Consider the following 18,576-nt stretch of genomic DNA (forward strand, 5'->3'; position numbering starts at 1 on the left):
TTATTAAATGACAAAGGGGCTCACTTTCTCTTCAAACTCTTCAGTGGCTGTTGGTCCATCTGATCCAGTTTCATGTTACTAAGACTGTTCTTTGTAGGCCTGTAGCCATCAATCTTTATATTATATTCTTGATAATCAACAATTCTTTTTGTCTTTAAAATGCTTGAAAATTGTGAAAAATGTCTTTCAGTTTCCCAGAGCTCAAAGTCACATCTTCAGAAGTATTGTTTTGTTCAATCAATAGTCCAAAATCCAAATATATAGAAAAGACACATTTAAAGAGCTGGAACACATTTAAAGAGCTGGAACCAGAAAAATAATTGAATTTCTGCTTGCAGCGGAAATGATAAGTTCTTAAATTAGTATTAATTCCACAATTAATTCCACCAACTTATCCTACATTTAAAATTATCTGTAAGTTCAAGTACTAAAGAATTTATCAGCAGCAAAATTCAAATGTGCTCAATAGCACCTTTAAGACATTATTCATATTAATAAATGATGTATAATTCTATATATATTCTATTAATGGATCATGATCACTGGTGCAAAATGTGTAAGCATCATTTTAATGTTCTAGCTGGCTAAGATTGAGCTCATTTTACCCAGTTTGCATAATGAATAACACAATCATGCATTTGTATGTAAATCCTTCATCTGTGAAGTAGCTGTTAAATAGATGAAGTGGAATAAAATATACAATGTCATGGAGTATACAACTATAATATAAGTAAAGTGTGAGCACCTCAAATTTGTGATTAAAGGAGCTTTATTATAAAACTGCATGTGTGTATATATTTGGGTCTCTGATGTGCCTGCAAACATACTAACTGTGAAATAGGACAGTCCAGTCAGTTTGGTGTGGGCTGGCTAGCTCTTGTGATTCAAGAAGCCATTCAGATTTGACGCCTCCTCTTATGTCACTTGAGGCTTCACTGAAATTGTGCCACGAATGTCACTTTTCAACCAAATTTAAACCAGTTTTAACCTAGATGTCCAAATCAATGTTTTCAGGGTATTAATCAGTGGTAACATTTAAATAAATATCATCTTACTATCCGTTTTACAATAAAGACTATGTTCATTTGTGGGGTTATGGGTAGCAATGTTGTGCTTATGGTAACGGTAATGGCAACAGTCATCTCACAAGTATGCACGCTGATCTAAGATAAGGATTCAGAGTTACTCAATAGTCAAACCTGATTGCTCATATAGTAACTTTAAATCAGTGCCGTCTCTCTTAGCTGGACACAAGAGAAATGGAAAGTGAGGAGAGGTGGTTATGTCAGGGTGGTAGCCAGCAGTCAGCATACAGCGCCGTAGAGAGACGGCGCTAACGAAATGAGTATTTTCACCTCGACAGTGCCAATGCACACACCATTTTTATGGGCTTGGTTCCATGGGGTGCATTAACAGTCCCTGTATTTTTGGTTTGAATAATGCCTCAACTCAGTATTCCCCCTCTGCCTGAAACAGCCTCTGTGTGGAGTGAACAACATAAAGATCTGTGCATCGTGTGACCATCAAAATGTCACTGTGCCGGTTCTTCTACCAGAATAATGTGCCTGTGGACCTTTTATCGGCGCCGGTGCTCCCCTGCCACGGGAAACATTATGTACTGTACAACATTACTCGCTTTCTTGCGGGCATGAGGCTGTTTTCATGCACGACATTTTTAAAAAGAGGCTGAGCAGTAAAGAATGAAAACCATCTATGCAGTGAACTAGACAGTGAGCTAGTAAAGCACATGCCTCTGCCAACCATAAATGAGATATCTACTAATCAGGCCTCAAACACTGTTCTGTTATTTATATAGCGCCAGACAACATGATTTGTCTCAGACCATTTTAGGTGCTGAGGAGGGAAATTGAAATGTTTCCTGCCAGCGAACTGTCACATCTGTTCCTTGTCATGATCACCAGTCCTTCCTTCACTCCTCATCCAGCACGCTGCACAGAGCAGCTGGACGTGTTGAGAAAAACAAAAAAGGCTGTCGAACCAGCTCCAGATTCTCAATTTTGCTCAGAATTCTACCACCAGCGACTTAATATGAACTATATTCACATAAATGCCTCCCACACATGTACAAATTACAGAACTTGTCTCTCCAAACAGGAGGCGGTTAGAGAAAACCTTCAGAATGAAAATGTGCATCACCTTGCTTGACACCACACAGAAGAAACACTCATTAAAGCAATGTATTCAAAATGACGGTAACATTTTGACCAACTTAAATTGCACTTAATTTAAAACCTTGTTACTGTAGGTGCACTCGTCTTCTTCCTTCAAGAGGCTAATTGGTCCCAGATGAGCACTGCTGTTGCTTTATCACTTCATGTCGTTATAGGAAGACATTCTTGACTTAGGACAGGCCCAGAATCCATACATTGATGAACAGTGTATGTGCTTTTTCATTTAAGAGCTGGTGGAAAGCCTCCTGGAAGCTAATTCACATTACTACAGACATAAAAAAAAATGTTCACAGGTCAATTTATGTCCTGAACGGAGTAAATAAATGTAGACCAACAGCATTTTTCCCAATATATAACTTTATTTAAAATATTGTTACAATTTAATACTCTACACAACATTTTCAAACCTTTTTTATCCTTTTTCTTATATTGGTTAGTAAACCTTCATTTGTTTTTTGTATTTTTAAGATATAAAACTCTTCAGCGTCAGGTGTTAATTGATGTCTTTAGACACTTTGTAAATGCGACACTGCTTCTCTTTTAAACAGCTCGGTTCATTATGTAGTTATCTAATCCTCCATACAGCCATTCACCACACACAAAATTAATGATCGACGGTGGCTCTAGCGTTGTACACCATAATTTCCCCAATCTTTATAATTTCTGCTTAAATAAATAAAAGTTTTTGAGTTGGAGAAACGAGAGTGCATTTTTGTCCAAAGGATATTCTCTTTTTCTTTTTAAAACAACTATTTACAGTTTATGTAGAAGACAAACAAACAAGGCTTATGTTTTTAATTAATTCATGTCACTGCCTACTTGCCATGGAAAAGCCCTGTGTGTTTCAAAGCAATGAACAGAAATTAATTACACAAAGGCTAACACTTTTTTAAACAGCATTTACATCCACCCTTCGTATTTGTCACTGGTAGGACATGTCAGCTGACACGGGGGAAAGCCAACAGCTAAGGCCCTCAGAGCTGGATGTGCGTTCCAGAGGTCAACAAATAATCAGGTCTACACAAAAGTATTGCTGCTGAGACTAGCGTAGCTGCTCTGACCGAATCAACAGTGTCAAAGAAACAGAGACTGACTGAGCAGCCTCATAAACGCCACTTCAAACACTGAAGTCAGAGCCTTGTGAAATGCCGTAGAATTAACATTGAAAATCTTTCAATTCATTAATTAACACACGAGACTCAGGAAACTGGTGTGTTACTATAGCAACAGTATCACTTAGATGAGAAACTTTCTGAGCCTCACATGCCGTCCACACACGGATCTGCTCATCTTATATTCTACAGCGGCCACGTCTGTTGTACAATCCGACATTCGTTTCATCTGTGTGAAATTCATTCTCCTTTTTCATTAAGAGTCATTCATTAACAAGTCCAGGCTGTCCAGCATCTCAAACACAGCACAGCGTACACTGACAAACGGAAAAACATCAAACATGGGTCGACCATACAATAGACGTGCTTCTTAACATTCTTGTCATCGCTCGGCTTTCACCTAAACACTGTTACTATGACGTTTACCTCACTGATGGCTGAAACGGACGACAACTGACAGTACACACACCTGCCTGTAACTGAGACTAAGTGAGCATAAGATGGCACCTGGCGCAGACAAGACAAACTGAGACACACAAATAAAATCAAAAAACAAAAAAACAAAACAAAAAAACAGCAGCTTTCTAAAAGCCTATTCACAGCAGCACGGGCCACAGGGACAGAGAACAAACATCAAACAGTAAAAAACACTGCTTTGAATACATTATTGGGAGGAGTGAGTCAGTCGGCTGACGGGAATAAAAGGAACAGAGGCTGTACTGAGCGTGTTGAGCCAATGTGGTGCTGCCACGGCAACCACATCCCTTTGTGATGATGGGAGACCAACCTGGAGAGTGTAAGAGCAGAGGACAGACAAGCCAACACACACACAAACACACAACCTCTATCTGCCTCTGGATCCACATCTTATAAACAAAAAACATACAAAAACATGTCATGGTTGAGCACGTCCAATTCTTATGTCATCCATCTTCAAATTGGCTATTACTTTGGCTGTCAAAATGACCATTCTGCAATCCAATGCACACTGCACCCTTTTTTCCCTCTCCTCAATCCAGCTATCTGAGGTGTGCGAGTAAAACACACAATATGCTACTACAGTATGGTATGTATTGCTATAGGATGTTGTGAAACAGAGACGACAACTGGATGACAAATAGCAAAATATCTTGTGACGTTGCACTTTTTGTTTGCAATTTTGTCAAACCGCAAAAACAGAGAAGGGAGACAGGGATGTGTGTGTGTGTGTGTGTGTGTGTGTGTGTGTGTGTGTGTGTGTGTGTGTGTGTGTGTGTCATGCTGAGAATGTTAGCTAGACAATAGGAGACACCTCCCATTTGTCTCCATCTGTCTGGCGTCTCCACTGTCATACGGATACAAAACCCTATCTTCATTTGCTGGCTCTCATGCCGACAGCTCATCAGACACATCCAATCAGAGCCTTAAAGCTTATCAGCAATGTCAATTATAAACACAGAGGACACACAAGCACACACACAAAAAGCGTGCTCCAAGGTAACTGACTGAAATGTATAAAATAAAATGTACTGAATTGAAAGCTAAGCTCAACTGTAAAATCAATTCAAGTTAGACTTGAACTTGTGCTCTAAAAGTCTGTGTAAATAAGAAAAGTGAACTAACATGACACTCAGATTCAGGTTTATTGTCGCTGCCTGACGGCGAGCACAACACACTGATCAGTCAGTAATGAATTGGCTGAGATTAACTTCTAGCCTCTATTGCAGTTTGGTTAAAACATTTTTTTAAATCAATACATTTACACACAATGTCTCCATTTTCTGTCAGGATGTAAACCTTTACTGAACTAATATGTGCTCTACTCGTTTAAAATGAGACAAATGAACCCACAAATAACCCTGTTTTCTCTGTATGAAAAAAATGAAATGTCCGTAAAACTGTCGTATCATTTTTTGTCATGTGCATAAACACACAAATAATACTGTGTCCTGTATTCTGTAGGTGAGCTATGCTGCCTGCATTGCTATGTATGCTGATGGCTGAGGTCGAAGTCACACAACTTCATGCACCATCTACTCTCTGTATAACCCACACACACACACACACACACACACACACATCATCTGTCCTCCTGGCGTGGTTAATGGACATACTGCAGAAGAGTGATACTTTGGTGGGTGACTTACAAAGCCCGAGGGATCACTCTTTAAGGAGCTCTGAGACAATTTCTCTTCCTGCTCAAAACCTACAACTAAATCTCTCTTACACTCTGCTGCTCTCTGCTGCCAGCTCAGAAAACTGCAGCTAGACAGACGGTACTCTTAAAAACTCTCCTGTTTTCTCCTTGTGGTTGCAATTTGTCAGTCAGATTCCCCACGGGGACTGTGTGACATTTCAGAAGCATCAACCCTTTAGCCTGACAACCTTTTGTTCAAGATATCCCAGCACAGATTTGAGAAAGAGAACGCCTCTTCCTCTCAACTTCCAAGATCTGCGAAATTACCACAATATAACACTTTCCAAGGGGATAAATAGATACTGACATTATCGGCTGACTGCCAACAGACGTCGTTCTGAAGTAGTTAGGATTAAACCAGAAAACGAGGTGAAACATGGAGATTAGTTGGCGCTTGAATGCAACTCAGTTAGTATTTCATCGTGTTAGATCAAGAAACCAATAATTATAGGTCTTATATTAATCTATATTTTATCAGAAATAAGATTGTTAAACATACACATAATTATGAACATGTCCCCCTTATGTTGTCAGTTAGTTACATTTGCATCGCTTGTGTTTTCTGACAAAGACAGAATACTTCGGAACCCACAAATAGAAAACATAATTTTTTTTGTTAATATCCAGCATCTGTGTAAAGCAAGATTTTTTGCTTTCTTTCTGTATCACTGCCTGTGAAAAGGGTCGTGAAAACCCCCTTTTTCCTGTATCCCTCCCTTCTTATCTTCATCTCCGTCGTGTCAGTTCTAGTTCAGCAGAGGAGGGCCAAGCTGAAGGCTTTAGACCGAGCAGATCGTGTTGGAGAACTGACTGTCACAGTCCCATCCCGGATGTCAGCTCCTTCATCAAGTGGCGTTTCATCAAGGTGCTCCCTTTTGCGCAAATGATGCCGCAGCGCTGTGGTAACCTTGACCAGTCACATACATCATGTTACATCTCAACCACTAGCGAGACTTTGCTTGTGTCCTGCTCCACATCACGGAGCGAATGCATTGAGGAAAACAACAGACACGCTATGGAGATCTAGTAAATGACATGAAAGTTGGCTTTTGTTTATTTTCCTTCATTGCTCTTCTTGCTGTGTGTATCCCTGGGTTTGGTTAAGTGTGACTATTCCAATTTCCCAAATTGGTCAATTCCAGTTTGTTATCGGGGCATGGATCGCCTCAGTCTGTCACTCAGTTCTGTGTTTGTCGATGGGCGCTCTCTGGGGTGGCTGTGATGATGCGAGTGGACCAGTTCTAGTTGGAGTGAAGACCAATAGTTTTAGGAAGTCGCAATCTCCCCCCCTAGGTGGCGCCATCCCTTCTGCTGTGTCTCCAGAGGAGGCAGATACTCTGGAATACAGAGAGACGGTTCAGGGGGCAAATCTGAATAATGTTGGGTTTTTTTGCATGTCATGTGACTTACGAAAACCCCAAGTAAAACACAACACAGATGTCCCTGAGGTGCTTACTGCTACTGTTGCTTTGTAACATACTGAACCCTCATCTTGTATCTGGATGACTCTGAAGTCCCTCTCAACTTCTCAGTTCTTCTTTATCTGTCTCTTTTCCTGTAACTCCAAAGTCTGTTCTTGCCTTTCTTTTGAAGTTGTTTGTCGAAATACTTGTACTACTGGTCTTGTGCTGTCTCACGTGGGCCAAATAGTTTCAACTTCCCTCTACTGTGTGGGTCTATTTGAGATGGCTCTGATAGTGAGTCACATGTCTATACATGCATCTATTCTAATGCCCCACACAAATGCACCAGTATATGTTTTTACGCAGATATCTGACAGCACTGGACGAGAATTTACTCTCCAAAGATTTTTAAGTATATTGTGAAGCTGGGGGTGAATTGTCTAGAAAGCCTTTTCTCTTTTCTTTCTCTTTTGTAGTTACCCTTTGACTTTGTTCACTGCCTTGTAATGCAATAGGAGCTGAACGGAAGAAATAATAAAACAATACAAGCCTATCTGAATGCAGCCTTTGTAGGTCTGCAGTGATTTAATGTCAGTGAACACAAGTTACTTGTAAACCAATAAAACGTTCACACATATTTCTGCCTTTAAAAACACACAGAAATAAAGAACGGTGGCAGACTTGAAATCCTTTCCCTCCCCTTGCTGCTTTAGTTTTCGTCAGACAGGAAATGTTTGCATAATTCATGGTGCCACAGCACCACATCTGAATACCTATCCCTTTATGATATTCCCTATTTGAAATCTTGCCTCCAACTCTGTTTTATCAAGTGTTACTAAGAATAATATTGGTTTGTATTTAGGACAAAAAAACCTGCAAGAAATGCTGCTTACCAGTGTTACTGCAGTTTTTGTTGTCTTTGTCAGATGCCTCTTCTTCAACCTGATGTACAACAGAAAGCAAAATAATAAGTTCAAAGGATTTAAAAAAAATAAATAAAAAAAAATCCTAATCAAAAGCCTGACAAAACATATAACATTTCTTGGCTTATTGCATTTGTTAAGATAAACGTAATAATAAGCTAAATTTAGATTTGGCATGGAGCCTCGGCCTTCCAGAATGAAAGAGGAAAGGAGTGGTCTGTACCTGTTTCCTCCACTTCAGCTCACAAAAGACCCGCTCAAAGCACTCATGCATGTAGTTAAACTGGAAGAAAAAAGAAAAAAAAATGTTATTCAGCCTTCAGTTGAAGCACCTTTACCGTACAAAGTTAATAACAAGGAGCCATCTACCTGCTTCCTTTGCTCCTTTTCACTATGACTTTGATTATATTATTCATACATGAGTTATGAAGTGTTGATGGTATTTTACAACCTCCACTTGTAAAAAATCACAGTTTGTCACTCTAAAACAACAAATTCCTCAGTGAACAGATGAATACATAAAGATAATAGAGGTGCTACACTAATCTTAGAGTGGTGCAGGTGTGTGTGTACACTCACATATGGAGTGAAGATCTTGACCCAGCGAGGTTTCTTCTCTCCTCTGGCGTACTCAAAACAGAAAGCCATCCCCTCCTCGTCAGTGTCCCAGCGCTGCATCTCCCCCCACTCAAAAGCGATCACCTGATTCTGATGGAGGGGCAGCAGAGTTGACAGTATGTAAGGTATCTGTGCATGCTCATATTTAGTTTAACACACATTTGATTCACAATTTAGTGTTTGGTGACTGCGTTGGATCCTTTATTCTGACATATACACACACAATAGCAGAGAAAAACACTCACCTCCAGTGTGCCATCCTCAGTACAAGCGTGCAGCTTGAAGTGATGGATGCTGATAGCTGTGATGACGTGTCCCTTCCTCCTGGAGTCGCAGGGGCAGTGGGGGAATGTCAGTTCGTTGTAGCCCTCACATGACCGCAACAGGCTCAGGTACTAACAGAAACAAGAATGATCACACACACACACACACACACACACACACACACACACACACACACACACACACACACACACACACACACACACACACACACACACACACACACACACACACACACACACACACACACACACACACACACACACACACGACAGTTACGCAACAAAACTCAAGTTTACTGTGAGCAATCAGACTGAGGCAGAAAATCAGATCACATATTTATATAACTTAACTAAAATGCCAGTAAGCAAGTAAGCAATACTGGCATATTTTTAGTGTTTGAGTGTTACTGCTGCTTGAAGCCATAACGTCTCTGTTGTTAATACATTCACCTTGATGGGAGTGGACAGATTGGCTATTTTGGCGCTTTTCCACTACACCGTTCCAGCACGACTCGCCTCGACTCGCCTCGGTTCTTTTTGCGTTTCCACTAGGGAAAGTACCTGGTACCTGGTCCTTTTTTAATACCTGCTCTGGTGAGGTTCCAAGCGAGCCAAGCCGGTACTAAAATGTGACGTCGACACACTGCTGGCCGCTGATTGGTAGTTGTCGCTGGAAGAGTCATGAGCCGTCCCACACAAGAATCAAACCCGGCATTTTTAAATACCGGCAGCAGCGTTACAGCCATATTTACCTCCATACGGCTCAATTTTCTTGCTTTGTGTGAGACAAAAAGCCACATACAGCAGCAAGTATACCACTGCCTCAATGTCCTCCATTGTTTATGCGTTTTGTGTCGCGTATAAAACGAAGTGACGGCAGTTTCGCGGAGCCGTGCTATGACGACCCCGCCCACGTTGAGTAGGTACTTTTTTGTAATGGAAAAGGAACCGTGCCGAGGCGAGTCGAGGCGAGTCGTGCTGAAACTGTGTAGTGGAAAAGCGCCATTAGATAGGCAAACTATTTTAATTTGCAAAAACTGTTGAGCTTTGAACATTCAAGAGACACACGTATGGGTGCATGTAGCCAAATCGCAGGCTCATTGGTTTGATCCCTTGCTCCTTCTACACACAAATTCAAGTGTCCTTGAGCAAGACATTGAACTCCAAATTGCTCCTGGGTGTTGTTAGGCCAGTGGATTGAAAGGTAGCCAGCTGCCATCAGTGTGTATGTGTGTGTGTGTGTGTGTGTGTGTGTGTGTGTGTGTGTGTGTGTGTGTGTGTGTGTGTGTGTGTGTGTGTGTGTGTGTGTGTGTGTGTGTGTGTGTGTGTGTGTGTGTGTGGAGGTGTGTGTGTGTGTGTGTTTCTGTGTATGTGTGTGTGTGAGAATGAAAGACATTTTGGATAAAAGTGCTATATCAATGCTGACCATTTAGTCAATTTAATGTTTAACTAGACTGGCCAAAAATGTTCTGCTGGGTGGTAACAAAGCTGGGAATAGAGTTTTAACTGGGTGTCACACTCACACATGTCACTTTCACTAAAGGCTCTGCAAACATCCATTTAAATTCAACTGTTTATATCACAGCCGATATTATTCTAAAATGTGAAAGGGCTTCTGCACTTTTTGTTCATCTTTGGTAACATTTTGGTGATGGCTCTGGTAAGCAGGCAAAGAGTGGAGTCATCCCAATCCCCTCCCCAAACAAAGACTGGCCTGTGGGACTGACCGTGGCCATCTTGCGCTGCTCTGCCAGTTTCTGCAGCTGGTAGGATTTGTCCTCTGTTTTTATGAATCCCTTCTTCACATCGTCCAGTGCCTAGACAGACAGGGAGTGGGATAGATGGGGGTTAGGATGGCATGTAGAGATACAACACCATTTATCATTTGTCTAAGAAGAAAACATGATTATCCATTAAAGCGATTTAACAGGAAACTATTCTAAGTTCCCTCAATAACAGCAATAATTGTGCATATTTGAAGTATTTTGGATACATTGGTGTTCATGCTAAGCATGTGCTGAATTTGCTAATAGAAATTAGAGTTTTAATAGGTCACTGCTGAACCTCACAGGCCTGAAATGCTTCAGGTAATGACCTTCATTGGTCAATGCACAGCCTGTAGGTGGCTGCAGCAACGGCTATTTTTAGTGCATTTGCATTAGAAGATTACATTTTCCAGTTTACACTTTGTACTACGAAAACTGTGGAATTTTGCTAGCTTTAAGAATATTCAGGTTTCTCCATTTTTTTTTAAAAGCACCTGGAGGAAATTCAAAACACGAGGCTGATTTAAATTCTCTGGGTCATTTGAAGGACTTTCCGATTGGAAGTAGCTGGATATTTGGTTGAGGATGTATTTTAGGAGGATTTCAGTTGCTAGTCAGGGTAAACACTGAATTAAAAGCTGGTATCATAGTTAATTATTTACCTATGCATTCCAAGTTAGCAAGAATTGAACTAGTGCTAAGCTAGAATTTGCTTGTATATTGGGAACTCCACACTAGAAGCCTCAAAGGCATTTTAGATGTTTATCACTTCCTCAATTAAGAGAACATACAGGCCTCCATTTTATAAAATGTATCAATCTACATTGACTCTGACACACATGTGACTCTTCCCACCACAGGACCCTCTGTGGTTTTTTACACTCCAAGCAAAGTTTTTTTTACATTGGCAGGCGTAGTAAAGCCTAATTTCCACAGCCAGCCATTAAAATCCCACAAATCTCCAGGTCTTTATGTTATGTGCTTATTAATGCTACACATAATTATTGCTCAAGGCCCCCGGGGTTGGTATGTACTTTCTGATTTCGCTCTAGGCAATAAATTAAACAAATCACTTTTTTTTTTACAGTATATTTCCCATGGAGCCAACTTGAAAACAATTAAATATCTAATAGTTCGCTTCACCAAAATGTCTATCAGAAATGAGAATGAATGTAGCCTCAGGAGCTGTGCTGCTTGCAGGGCAGCTGTTTCTGAGGACGGAGATGGCCTGAAGGAGTCGGTGTGAATTGAACGGGCTGGATGCTTCGGTAGCACATATGCGCTGCTCACACCTTGCATTTAATGCCTATTCCCAGTTAGTGTTATAGCATGTTGGGAAAATACCTTCCTGTTCAATGACAGGATATGTTCCAAAGGCCAGCAAAGGGTAAAGAATAAAAACATTCATGTACTGGTATAAATAGTAAACAGGAAAGGGTAGAAAATTAAATTAAAAAGGCTTCCATTGTGGTGTTACAGTATGTTCCTCTGGTTATGGCAGAAATCATCCGTGACCAACAATGATGAAACATCCACGCACGATCTAATGCTGTGCTGAGTTCCCTTAAGAAGGAGACAAGTGGGATTCAATTATTGTTATTACCTGGTGAAAGCAGTAGTGTAGTGCCAGCGGGTTGTCTCTGAGTAACTCCTCCTCCTGGAAGCTGAACAACCATTTGCGGAGTGCCAAACACGTCCCCGGCACTGCCGATGTGTAGTTCTGCACATAAAGCTTGTGGGGGAACTCATTAGGTGCCAGCTTCCGCACTAGAACAAACGATGAGGAGAGGGATGAAGGTCACAAGGGATGTGTTTAGTTATTTAAAAAGTAATGAATTCCAGTCTGTACCAAATTAGCTGCCCTTGTCCAAAAAATGCACACGTAACCTTAGTCCCAATGTATTTAAACTGACTAGTTGGATGATGAAGGTCTTTGTTTAGAAAAAAAAAAGTGTTCATGTGATGAACTCACCCCAGAGAGGGCTTTGAAATGAAACACATGAAAGTATGTGAAAGTGCCTTTGGAAATATCCATGTGAAACACTGATAAAACATCAAATACAGAGTTCTTACCAAATGAGTGGTTGATGACTTCAAACAGGGCAAAGTAGCTGGCCATAATACTGTCCATTCCAACCTTCAACACTAATGCCTACAGGAGGAACAACACAGAGTCAGCAAAGCAAAGAAAAACAGTCTGAGATTTTCTGATAAACCATTACATTAACATTTATCTTTAAAACTGTACTGTTGCTGTAGTATAAAGTACATATTCCACTAATGTATATTATGCATTTAATGACACACATGATTTGATTTACAGACACTCGATGCAGATGTCCAAACAATAAGAACATTTTCAAGTAGATGTGGTTAATGTATGTGGTCTTACCTGGTACACCTGGTCTGTGGTGCTGTTCTTGCGGACTCTGACGGAGATGGTGGTCTTGTCTGGCAGGGCTATTCGCAGCTCTACATCTGTTATGCCATTGTAGTTCTGCACAGCAAAGCAAAATGTAGTCAGCACAGCTGTAAACCTAACGTTAACTCATGACTGGATTAATAAGGGTGTGGGCATGCTTGTATAAGCATATATTTGTAATGAATTAAGTTCTTATAGATAATCAAGGCAAACAAGTTGTTCTTCAAGTGCTGGATTAAATCAGTAGTATTGTATTTGTTTTAGCTTTTCTTATACATCTTGAAACCCAGTTTACTATTTATCTGCCTTTGCTTTCCAGTTAAACAGAAATACAAGACTGACAGATATGATCACCAGCCAGCTACTTTCAAGCAACTGATGCTTTTTTTTTTAATGGCAATTAGCCTATTTTTTTCTACTTAAAAGCTCAGAGAAATTAAATAAATATATTCTTAATTCAATTTTAAGTTTGGAATTCCCCCAAATTCCCATGATTAGGGTCAAATTCAAATACAGACCATCAGCTAAATATATCCCTAATACCCTCAATTATAATTGCAAAAATAAACCACTGGCTTTGATCTATCTATGGAAACAACATTGGGTAGTATAATAAACAAGACTCTGTGGTGCCGTGCAGATTCCCTGTCTTAGAAAACACAAGTTGTACATCAGAAAGAGTTTGCAGGAAAACTTTCTCCAGCCAAAGCTACAACTTTTAAAAGCAGAAATAGCTAAATTTAATCCAGCACAACCCATATTACAATGTGCAATACCCAAGAATAGAAGAATCATGATGCTACATCTACAAATGTGATGCATACCTCATCTGATTCAGAGAGAAACTCCTGCATGATGTCACTCTCCCCGATCACCCGCACGGAGCAAACTACACATACAGGGAAAGAGAAAGGAGAGGAAGAGGTCAAAGTAAATCAAATAAACAAAGGACGGCTAAATGTCATGTTGCCTGTGTCCTGTGTGCTCTCATTAACAGTATTGTCCAAGTACGATGGAAAATTGTTTAAAAGCACAAAAAAACTGATTTACATCCGCTGCACACAATCACAACCAATGCCTGGCCTATATTTTCCCCTTTTCTTTCCTTGGTGTGTACACACTGATTTCAGTGGGTCTAGATTGAACTATGGAGCCATAATTCTCCAGGAACAACATATTGATTGGTATGTGAAAGCCCTTTTGTCTTTGCCCATACAGAAAATCGACACACAAGTCACTTTATAGGCAAGTGACCTTTCCAAACAGCCTACCTCGCTCAAGGTATTCTTCCAGGCCTCTACGACGAGCATCCAGCTGCTGTTCAGAAAGAGAGAAGGGCCATTTGCCAGGAAGTTTTGGGAAGTTGAAGTTGGAAAACTCCCTCTTCAAGTTCTGGTGTAGGATGGCAAACTCCCGGTAGCGCTTAGAGCACAGCTGTCTGCCTGACATATACACGTTGTACACCTGTGGTCATTAAGACAAAGACATGACAGACAAGGCAGAGTGAATCAGAGTAGAAGGACAGACTGAAAAGAGCGACTATTTTTTAAAACGCAAACACAGAAATGGCTGTAAATGTATACATTTGTGAGAGACATTTTGTGGGGTAGGGGGGGCAATTGTCTATTTTGAGAAAGAAAGTAAAATGTAAAATCAGCACTCACCACAAACCTCTCGGAATGCTGCTCTACATGTTTGTATGTGGGGACGGAAATGGGCACGGCCTGCTTGTCACTGTAGTCATAGTTTGGTTGGATATCCTCTCCGCCTTCCAACCCATCACCCTCCTGGGACGGCACAGACAGAACCGCCAGAACCAGCTCCTTCTCTCCAGCGCGGATCAAGTCCACGACCTGCTTATGGGTAGCACCCTCGACGCTCACCCCATTACTGGAGGGAAGTGAAAGCAAAAGAACAGCGGAAGAAGAAGGGAAGGGAGAGACAGACAAGAAAATTAGCTCTGAGTTGTGAAACTGTCTTTTCACAGTGTCTTTCACGTTTCACACTTTATGTGTCAAGATGATTTGACTCTCGTGACCTGCGTGAGCGAACAGATCGAGCATTCAGCACTGAACCACAGCAGAGCTTGAGTAGATATTTACCATGCTAGTCTGGTAGCATCTTTGGTGGGAATAATAATTAGGGGTGCGCCGATCCAACTTTTTCCTCTACCAATATTGATACCACAACTCAGTGCCTCCGTGCTCTCTTTTCTCACAGTTAAAAGTCAGTAAATAATCATTTTTATTCAAAGTACCACAGGGGTTGAATGAACGGGACTAATAGCATTAACACTTATTTTACAATGACTCCTCACAAACAAACTGTGAACCCACTAGATAAGGTCAGAATAGGCACCAATTCTAATCTATGCACCCCTAATAATAATAATAATTCAACTCTGATGTCAGATCTTGCATGATTATAAAATGTTTATACTACCAATATGCGTCCTGCACATCGTCCTATTGTGACGTTTGGTAATATCAGCGTCCTCCATTGATAAACACAATGTCAGGAGTGCTGAGTAACCAGATCAGATCTAATGTCTCCCTTTCTTTTTGTGCTGTGATACGCCTCCTTTCTTGGCTCTGCTGAGGCCAGATGGCACCAGCATCAGGTGTCTCTGCTAATCTTCCTATGAGAAACAGCGGGACGGACACAGGAAAGGAAGGAGCAATCAAGAGTGCGGGCATGAGTCTGTCAACTACATGCCATGTGTCCATTTTGTTGTATAATCACTGGTAGTATCATGCATCGAAGTGAGAATCGCACAAACTGATATAAAGTGGGTGGTGGAGAATAAAGTCAACAGTTGGGAGATGGGGAGGGGTTTTGTGTTATGAGAGATCGACGTGACAGCATTCCTCTTAATTGTTCAACTGAGCAGCAAAATAGGGGGCAGGAGGTGACCAAAAATGTGAAGATACAGCGCTCCCTCTACGCTGCTCTGATCCCATTATCCTCTCGTTAGACAAAACAGAAACATAGCAGTGTCAGGAAGAGAGGCGTCTCAGCCGCTGATCAGCACACAAAGGGAGTTGGTAGTATGTGAGTTAAGCTAAGAATTTTAACACTGAAGTAGCACTGCATACTTTAATTATCAGTTTTATTATCAGTTAATGTTGATACTGATAACAATAATAATAATAAACTTTATTTATATAGCACTTTCCTTAACAATGTTACAAAGCACTTTACAGAAGAAATAGACGCAAGTAATAGAACATGGTGAATAAAATAATAAAATGTCTATAAAAAAGTCTGATGTTCTATTAAAACCTTACTCTGGCAGCACTAAGTACGACAAATAAATTAATACTGTGCATAAGCAGGTTATCACCGTTGAAGCATATTGTTTCCTTTTCTTGTTCTTAAAACTCTGAAGTAAAACACAGACTTATAAACATACTTATCAGGATGATTCTTTTGTGTTATGCGAAAAGGCCAAGCTGGTTAATAAGTCACATGATATCTACAGGTCCTGTCATATGACCAGAGGGAGATTTAGCAGCTGCAATTGGGAAAACACAGGTTGGGGAGGGGAACCTTTTTGATGTCTCAGCATTGTAGCATTATGAGTGGCGTTCCTTGTTCTCTGTTTCTCTTCCCCCTTTTCTACCAGTTTAGGAGTTTACATCAGCATGTTTTGAATGCTCACGCGTCAACCTGACACTTAACCTAGTCCACAAATATATTTAGTCTTCTACCAAACATATATAATAATTGTACACTACTGCTTAATAACATTAACTTCATACTTAGCATTTGCACCGTTCTCAATATGTGGTCACGTTACCTATTGAAACTAATGGCTACATATCTACTGAAAGCTAAAGGATAGAAAACAAGGTTGCACATTATAAAGTGGCAGCACACTCGCTGCTTCCCTTTACTGACCTATAAAAGAGATCGACCAAAACAAAACAAAACAAAAAAAATCAACTCTGTAAGACATCACCAGCATACAGTTGTGTGCACAAAACCACTCAAGCAAACTGATATTTGATAAAGCAAAAAATCAACAAACAACACCTGCAGCTGTCCTGTGAAACTTGAAAAGATCGGCTGTCAAACGGCGTCTCGTCAATTCGCACACACAGTCACACATTATAGGATGTTGAATTTGAGCGACAACACTATCCACTATCTTCAAGCGGGGGTCATAACACATCCCCTGCTATTATTCATACGACAATGCAATGTCAACATGACTGTCACTTGAATTTTGTCCTCACAAACACGCTGAAGCAGACACTGCGCAAACAGGGTTAGCAAACAAGAAGGTAGCTACCTGGTTAGCTAGCTAGCTAGCTAAAGCTAATCAACATGCACAGCCTGTTGTCCAACTTATGTAAGCTGGTTAGCTTTCTACTCACTGCTAACCCACTAGCATTAGCTTGGTGTTGCTACCACATATTTAGACACCTGTCCCCCGGCAACGTTAAATAAATAACTTCGGGGTGGACAAATGACTAGTCAGCTAAGTAAACATCCACTTTAGTAATCACAACAGACAAGTGACGCATACCTTGAAGATGGCTAATGCTTGAAAATGGATCAACAGCTAAACTAGGGTAGCTAGCGTTACTTGCTAACTAGCAGAGCAGAGAGAAGCGGACTTACACCTCCAGGATGCGGTCACCCTTAGATATCCCGGCTCGGTCTGCTGCCCCTCCGGGCAAAACAGCGCTGACATGCTGAAGAGGAGCGTACAGTTCCCCGTTGATGCTCCGTAGCTGTCCTCCTTCGCTAACTTGACCGCGAACATTAAAACCGTAGCCCGATTCGGATTTGACGATCCGGACCGTCCGTGGACCGGACGTTACCGTGGTTGCAGTCTGGCCCGGTGTGCCCGCAGACACACCGACCACCGGGCCGTTACGGGACGATGAAGGGAGAGCCGACCGAGTTTCATCGCCTTCTACATCCGCCATCTTATCCACAGGCCCTACCCCCCTCCAGTCGGTGCTGTCTTCTAGCAAATTCAAAACAACACTGGAGCTCTGTGCACAGACCGACTCTGTTGTTGATAACACGCCCCTCGGCAGCGTCACGGGACACGGCCACGCAACGTGACCTACGGAGGCGTCACCGAAGTTTAGGTCTGCTGTGCTATAGTAGGTATGTATGTAAAGTTATATACAGGGTTGGGAAGGTTACTTTGGAAATGTAATAGGTTACACATTACTGGTTACCTCATTTTAAATATAATAAGTAATGTAACTATTTCAATTACCTAATCAAATTAATGTGACTTATTACATTTGATTACTTTTTTAAATTTTTTTAAATAAGTTTGTTTTATTAGGACTTCATGTCAAAATACAAATCTTTTCGATATAGGTCTAATCGTGTCCAGTTTTATATTTGTGTAGGAATAACAGACAACTCAACACCTACACATACAAAAAAAAAGATAAAAAACAAAAACAACCCCCCCCCCCCCAAAAAAAAAAAAAAAAAAAAAATTCAGGGTACCCTAACACTAACCCAAAATAATTTAAAACCAAAAACCTCCACCCTCACTTCCCGAGTTGGTCTACTTTAATGGACAAATGTGTCAAAGCATGTAAAGTGTATAGCCTAATGCACATAGTTAGCATTATTAAATCTTTCTGGTTCTTTATTGTTAACATCCTTAAAATACTCATTCTCCTTCATTAAAAATTCCAGCATC

The 18,576-nt window shown here is 40.8% G+C and overlaps 1 protein-coding gene across 1 annotated transcript; it reads right to left on the minus strand.

Annotated features, from left to right (window-relative positions):
* Positions 1-2,944: 2,944 nt before the first annotated feature.
* Positions 2,945-17,855, minus strand: snx27a (sorting nexin 27a). Its single transcript, XM_062435774.1, has 13 exons — positions 17,523-17,855; positions 14,561-14,786; positions 14,168-14,360; positions 13,721-13,785; positions 12,867-12,971; positions 12,548-12,626; positions 12,078-12,241; positions 10,436-10,525; positions 8,670-8,819; positions 8,386-8,514; positions 8,030-8,089; positions 7,777-7,825; positions 2,945-6,817 (listed from the first exon to the last, which is right to left on the minus strand). Exons 1-13 carry the CDS (start codon positions 17,831-17,833, stop codon positions 6,747-6,749), a joined length of 1,692 nt encoding a protein of 563 aa, XP_062291758.1. The 5' UTR covers positions 17,834-17,855; the 3' UTR covers positions 2,945-6,746.
* Between the last annotated feature and the right edge of the window lie 721 nt (positions 17,856-18,576).

The sequence above is a fragment of the Scomber scombrus genome, chromosome 16 (assembly GCF_963691925.1).
Source record: "Scomber scombrus chromosome 16, fScoSco1.1, whole genome shotgun sequence".
Taxonomy (NCBI): Eukaryota; Metazoa; Chordata; class Actinopteri; order Scombriformes; family Scombridae; genus Scomber; species Scomber scombrus.